The sequence below is a fragment of the Plasmodium fragile genome (assembly GCF_000956335.1).
Source record: "Plasmodium fragile strain nilgiri unplaced genomic scaffold supercont1.12, whole genome shotgun sequence".
Classification (NCBI taxonomy): Eukaryota; Apicomplexa; class Aconoidasida; order Haemosporida; family Plasmodiidae; genus Plasmodium; species Plasmodium fragile.
Genome location: NW_012192592.1, coordinates 234,463 through 241,834, shown reverse-complemented (window position 1 = coordinate 241,834; position 7,372 = coordinate 234,463). Strand labels below are relative to the sequence as shown.

General features: G+C 42.9%; 2 protein-coding genes across 2 annotated transcripts; one reads left to right on the top strand and one right to left on the bottom strand.

Moving 5' to 3' along the window:
• Window positions 1-467: 467 nt before the first annotated feature.
• AK88_01418 (uncharacterized protein) lies at window positions 468-3,899 on the top strand (the record flags this gene model as incomplete). Its single annotated transcript, XM_012479053.1, has 1 exon — window positions 468-3,899. The coding sequence occupies one exon, from the start codon at window positions 468-470 to the stop codon at window positions 3,897-3,899; it is 3,432 nt and encodes a 1,143-aa protein (XP_012334476.1).
• Window positions 3,900-5,240: 1,341 nt separating this feature from the next.
• AK88_01417 (uncharacterized protein) lies at window positions 5,241-6,800 on the bottom strand (the record flags this gene model as incomplete). The annotated part of the gene is made up of 5 exons (XM_012479052.1): window positions 5,241-5,408; window positions 5,575-5,680; window positions 5,890-6,054; window positions 6,220-6,347; window positions 6,492-6,800. 5 exons carry the CDS (start codon window positions 6,798-6,800, stop codon window positions 5,241-5,243), a joined length of 876 nt encoding a protein of 291 aa, XP_012334475.1.
• Window positions 6,801-7,372: the final 572 nt, after the last annotated feature.

The window sequence follows — 7,372 nt, the reverse complement described above, 5'->3', positions numbered from 1 at the left end:
TTTTTTTTTTTTTTTTTTTTTTTGCCCTGATTAGCAAAACGTGATTGATTAAAAATGATGCGCAATCAGTGATGCCGCGGTTGTGCATGCATTTTGAAACGTCATACGTGATAGCAAAGTTGATAACGACAGAGGAAGTGTGAAGCGTACGGGGAGGAAATAACCAAGTTGTGTTGAACAATATAAAATTATGTTACCATTTCTGTGGGGTGAAACCATTTAAAAAGGGTATATATGTGTGCGCACGTAGGTGTGTCTGCTTTTCAGATCCACTCGTTGCACACGTTTGAGGAGCCGTTTTAGCGACACGGGAACTGCTGATCCTGGTGCCTTTGTTTCAGTGTTACGTGGTCACTAACTGGCTTTACACCTGTCAAGCCGGGTGTAGCAGTGTAACTTTTTTGTTTGCCGAGCTTAGCGCACGCCAGAGAAAAAAAAAAAAACGCCCCAACTTGATGTAAGCGAAAATGAAACTGAACAGCCAAGGAGATGATGCCAAGGGCAGCGATGTCCTGTGGGAATCCCTTTATAATGACTTCAACGAAATTACAAAAACGAACAAGAGACACTGCAATTATATTGAAAATAGTTTGTACAACTTTTGCAAAGGGGTGAGTTCATCAGATAACCTAAGTTACAATTTGAAAAATAAATCAAATGAGTGGCTGCTTGCTAACCATTCGAAAGATGTTACAGGAGCGGCGGCTGCTGTAGGAGGAGAGGAGAATGGGGGAAGCGGAGACAGTCCCAACAGGGGTGTATCGCGTAACCTTGCCATCCAGGTATACTTAAACAAAAATGACAAACAGGAAGAAGAGGAACCGTTTTCCCACAAAGATAATGATGCAGAGAGTGTGAACAACCACCATGCTCTACTGGATGATCCAAAAAGTATGAACTTACGCAGACGACATTCTTCATTTCAACCTGGCAATGATTATTGTGATGGGCAGTACGTGAGAAATAACATCCTCGATGTTGAAAATGATTATTTGAAAAATGAAACGTATGTCAGTTGCACGGATATGTTGAACAGTGAAAAGACGAGACAATCGGAGTTTCAAAATAATAATAGTGCGAGTTTACTTCTGCGGGAGAAGAGAAGTGCTAGTGATGTGAATGGTGGCGGGGTAGGTAGTCAGGTTGGCGATCAGGTTGGTGGCCATTTGGGTACCCACGCGGATGATCAGTTTGACTCCTCGTTCCGCAATGGCAGCATGTTCAATCTGATGAAATATAATGCTGCTCTGAAGGGGGTCGGAATCGATGGAGGGATTAGTTTACACAATGGAAGCAGAATCGGCCATAACAGCCACTCACATAAGAACATGAATATAGGAGTTGGTGCACTCTCCACTTCTGATCAGAATTATTATGACAATATGAAATCGAGAAGTTTGCATTTGACTGACCCAAAGGGAGGGAAGAAGGGGTTGTTTGCTAAAAGGGAGGATTATACCTACCTGTTGAGTAATAAGAAAATTTGCGACAGTGTGTCTGTAGGGGGGAGAGAACTGGAAAGGGGACACAATAATAGTACCCTTTTAGGGTTCGTCCCGTTTGATAGTCGCAGAGGGGGAAGTGGAAGACACAGTCTCTTTCCTAATATGAATAAGTACAGAAATTTTACCGTACAGTCGGATGAAAATTTGACCTGCCCGAGCTTCAGCTATCGTCGCAGCGATCTGGAGGGAAGCGTCATAGGAGGAAAAGGAGGTTTTACGGTTGACATGGAGCCGCAACTGGGAAGAGGTGGTACGAATGATGAGTATCAATATGACGAACGTGGAAGTACCCATCAGGGGCGCCATGAAGACAATCGGGCGAGTTACAACTCGTTGGAGAAACTGGACCAGCTGCTGAAAAGCAAATGCAAATATATGAGCAACAACAAGCTAAGCGAACTTGATCTTTTATTTAAAAAAAAAAACAAAGCACACAATGAACACTTGAGGAAATCTTTCATCAGTTGTGATAATTACAAAATTGATTCTGTTATGTCGGAGACCTTTAATAGAAACACTGAAATGGATAAGAGCGAGTCTCCTGCCGCTTCCGAACAGATGGACGATATTAGCCACAACCAACTTATAAGCAGATCCCAGCGGTTAATTGAAATAAGTAAAAAATGCCTCAGTGTGAGGTACTCTGATTTGGGTCAGTACGATCAGAACGAGTTATATGCACGATTGGATAAAAGAAAACATGGCACCAGCGTGTCAGGTGTAAGTTATAACAACGTGATTGATGAGGATGAATGTGGGTCAGTTTTCTCTGCACAAAAGCTAATTGGAAAAGAAGGTGCCATTAGTAATAAGCATTATGGCCGTGCATATAATTATACCAACGGGGAGCTGGAAGAGATTCGCTGCAACTTTCTTGGGGGCAAGGGCGGTAGCATCATCAACGGGAAAGACGCGAGGGGGCAGATGGCTGAGGAGCAAAATAGCAAAAGTGTTAGTAAGCTGTTTGAAGCATACGACAAGGACAAAATTTCCAACGTTAGTGCAGCTGTGGTGGGTAATGCGCTGAGAGGTAATCCTGAAGTGGAGTCTTCTCTCGGCGGAGGCAAAATGAATAAGAATATAAATATGGGTCTTAGAGGTGATGTTGTTGGACGTGGCATCCGGAAAGGAGTCCACAGTAACGAGTCCTTCTGCGGTAACAGCCAACTGAATGAAGGAAGTCACATTGGTAAAAACGAAACGGCTGGAAAGGTAGCTGAGGGAGGGTTAAATATGTCCTCGTGTGATAATTACGACACTCAGGAAGGAGCACAAGGGAAAAAAAAGAAAAACCAAAACAAAAGCAATGTAGATAATAGTGTTGCTGAGAATGCAGAAAAAGTATTACCCCAGAGCGGTGACTCGAAAGATGATCAAGAGGGTAACAGTCCCAATACGGGATTCAACTTGGCGAGCATAAAATTTCCCGGAGATGAAGAGGAAGAGAATTGTGCGCCCTGCAATGGTGACGTAAACAAGGATGCAACCGCTAAGCATGAGGAGGAGGATGGTGAGCTCCAGGGGAAGGGCAAAAACGACGTGTATAGTTACGAGGCAGAGCAGGAAGAGGATGAGGCAGGAGGTAATAATAATAATAACATACCTCATGGGGAAGAAAACGTTAGTGAGAAAGTTGGCAAGCGGGATGAATATCTTTCCAAGGGAGACACCAACAGTGTAATCACGAACTGTAGTTCCAGTGTGCGTAATTTTATTAAACACCCAGACTTTGCAAAATTGTATTACAATCAAAAGAAGGAGAAAGTACCCTACGCAGAGGAAAGAAAAATAAGTGATGATCAACAGAAGGCACTTGAGCAATGCTATGACACCATTAACCATGCCAATGATGTGAAGAGACTCTTTCGAGAAAAAAATTTTTTACAAGACTTGTGTGAAAAGAGAAAAGTCATGATACAAAAAAGCAAAATTGAAAACACCAAGCTGAACGTGGAGATTAAGTCGCTACTGAGTTTTAATAATAATTTGAGTTACGCATTGAAGGAGAAGGAGGCGGAAATTAAAATGTTGAAGAAGCAAAAGGAGGAGCTTGAAATGAATTTAATGAAACGAATAAACAATAACGGTAGCACCCAGTATTCCCTCCTGAGTAACTTCACGTCTGTACCTGCGCTTTGTAAAAATGACAGATTTAGTGGGGTGCAGAGTGATAGCGGCACGTGCCACCTGTTGCGCAACAGAAGCAGCTGCACCATTTTAAATAACCTCGCCGATGTCAACGCCAGTGCCAGTGTCAGTAGTGGAGGAGGTAATCAGCCCGCCCTCATAGAGAGCTATGAGGAGAAGATACAAGAGCTCCTTGCGCAGGTGAAGATGTACCAGACGAAGAACAGCGACTTGCAGGAACAGCTGCGCGTTTTTATGAGCGAGTAGGAAGTAGCGTGTGTTTTTTTCTCTCTGTGGGTGGGAAAAAAAAGCGGTGCGTAGGGAGAATAAAAACACCCCATTGAAATGGCATTAGAAGCTTTAATTGGAAGGATATAATTCTCCTCCGCGCCGTTGTCCAACCCCCATACTTTACACACGCACGGGTGTGTTTACTGCCACGTTTGTCGCGTTCAGTGTGCGCGTTTTTTTTCCTTTTGTTTGTGTTTTAGTCTTTTTGTTTCCCGTTTGTGATTTTGCAACGTTGGCCCCCTACTGTGCCATTTCGTCATTTTAATATCTCATTTCCCGTTTTCTATTTTTTTTCAACGCGTTGCAATTTTTTTTTTTTTTTTTTTTTTTCTACAAAGATATATAGGTAGCGTGTGCACCCTTTTTCTACGTTGTCCCACATGTGTTTGTATTTAATAATTTCTCCTTCCGCGCGGGGGGGGGTTGCATTTTTTGCATTGGTGTAATATATATGTGCACTTGCGCGGTGCAATTTTTTTTCTTTTTTTATATGACCAACTTGTTTTAATTTACTTAACAGTTACAATGTTTTATGAATCATGTATCATTCAAGTGTAGATAAAATAATTGGTTAACAAGGACACACAATATATAACAAGGGGGGGGAGAGGGGGTATGAAATGAATAACATTGTTGGGGGGCACTGCAGACTTGTGGTGTATAAAACATATTTTGCGTGTGCGCGCACAAGTACGGAATGCGCGCATCACGGGATACAAATGACACACTTACAAAAAGAGTGGGTGAAAAAAAGGGCAAGCAACAAATGGAGGCGCAAAGGCGCCACTGACTCAATGACGGCGTAGAAAATATGTGTGGTAGATATATATATGCGCAAGTCTTTTATTTTGTTTTATGTTTTTATCATGCAATGGATCGCGAATGGCGATTACGTGTAACATGCACAGCATTTGCAAAAACAACATCATCCCCTTACTTTACGCGCCGTATGCATGCGCGCGCATAAAAAGAGGGACATGTCTTTTTAAAAAAAAAAAGGCTCTAACTGTATAGCGGCACGTATAAAAATGACTACTAAAGGAACGACTCTTCCGTCACTGCAACCACGGGGGGGAGGAAAAAAAAAAAAAAACATCAACGGCAGACCGTACAACCCCCCCAACATACCGTTCCGTTTTTCTGTTCCGATGGTAACTAATAAAAATAAGCACAAACGATTACTTGAATTATTTCATGTGTTTAATTATAATTTTGCAAGTTACTCGTGACAAAAATTTGAAGACGGGAAAAAGGAGGGGAAAAAGGAGGGGAAAAAAAAAAAAAAAAACGAAATGGAAAGGGGGGAAAAAAAAAAAATTAAGCGACTTTCTTCTTAGGCTTTATGTAAGTATTGTAGGCGAAATGGACAAACAAACCAAGCAAAGACATGCAGTAGTAGAAACTGAGGGCGACCAATTTTCTGGGGTAGTAGGCATTATACTTCAAGCAGAGAACGCAGAACGATGGGAAGATGATGGCGATGAACTGCAAAGGGGGGGGAAGAAAAAATGAGGGGGGGGGGGGTTATATGTCTCATAGGTCGAATGTGCATGCATCGCTTGCGGAATGTGACCACTCGGAGGCAGAGGCAAAAACAAAACAGGAGAAAAGCTATGGACGCGGTCTACTCTCACTCTCTAGGGTTACTCACCTGAGCAATTTGGATATACGTTACGCTGGCCTTGACGAACACTGGGATGCTGAATTTCATGCTTGCTAGGAAGTAGTACAGGTACATGATGAAGTGCACGATGGAGCTGTTGGGGGGGGGGGGGGGGAAAGGGAAAAAAAGGTAAGTGTATATGTGAACGTGTTGCGTAATCGTAGCGGTAGGTATAAATGCTATGCTCGTGGGCCAACTCCATCTGAAGAACTCATCGCATAGCCCCTGAACCTATGAGGCATATTTATATCCCCCTTTAGGGGACGATGCACAATATGGTAGACACCCCAGTCTTGTCCTTACTTGACGGTGATGACGTAGTAAATATCTCCATCATATCCCACGCTGGTGTTAATCCACATGATGAGGAAAACGGAAATGTGATGATACACGTGGAGGAAGGTGAACTGATTCCATTTCTTTCTCAGTACAATCAAAATGGTATCCATGAAATCAAGCAATTTGTTCCTAAGGAAAAAAAAAAAAACAAAAAAAAACAATTGTGTGACGTTATTGCGTATATGTGTGTGCACGGAGGGGGGGTTATAAAAATACCTCACAAAATAACCAGAAAAGAAGCCACTTCTAAACGAAGGAGTATCTTCCGCCTCCCGGGACGCGTGAAAAACTTACAAATAGAAGAGCCAGCAGCAAAGGGCAATGTTGGTCTTGGAAAAATCAACATAGTTGTTGAAGAGTGAAAATTTTCTCTTTCGGACAGCACATATGGTTAGCAAGGTGATCACCACACTCAGAAGGACCTGTGTAGGAGAAAAAAAACGGGCACAACGTGTGTGAAATATATGAACCAATTGAGGGTGGGGGTTTACAATGCACAATGGAAGTTCGCACAAACGCACGTGCGCATTGACACGAGGGGGGGAAAATGAATTCCTTTCACTCACCTGTAACATATTGTACATAGGGACGGCCTTTGCTAATATAGCATCAAGTTGAGGATTCTTAGACTTGGAGCTTGAGGAGGACTTTATCTTTACCAACCCCTTATCTGATTTGTACTTGGACGCGTAGTAGGTTTTGTAAGCATAGGAGGCCAGAACGAACAGAGCATAAAAGAAGAAGGCCAGAAAGAAATGGGTTGGGTTCATCATGAACCAGTTTTTAGTAATTCTTCTGCCATATCTCAAGTTGGGGTTAAAATATTTTAAAATACTTTCTCCAAGGTTGTTAAAGAAGGCTATGTTGAGAGCCATTTTCGATCACGTGTTGGGGGGGGGGCAAGACGGGTGATTTCTGGATGGCTGCATGAAGGGACGTGTAACAAAAAAAAAAAAAAAAACAGGTGCGTGCGTGGGTGAGCTGTGTATGTATATTACTAGGTAATGTAACGACGTTTGTGTGAGCACTTGTCCACTCTGGCGCTACTTATATAAGTGCTAACGTGAGCACGCTACGGACCACGCACTACGCCAAAGGCAATACGCGAAAGGCGATACACGAAAGACACTGCGCGACAGACACCACGCAGAACAAGCCGTGCGCAATGTATATCTAATCCAAAGCAGCAATAACTGGGCGCGCCCCGCCTGTCATGTTATAGACTTACTTTTCTGTCTTCACGAGGGGAGCACAGGGAATACGCACGAGGTGCATGCAGGAGGCTCTAATTCGCACTAGGAACGAATTAGGCAACAAACTGGTGCAAAAAAAAAAAACAAAAAACAAATAGTATTATGAGTAAAAATGCTACATGAAGCAAAGTATGCGCACGCGAGGGTGACAGTGAGTGTACGTACGCACGGACACCAAAGAAGACGCTCAACGA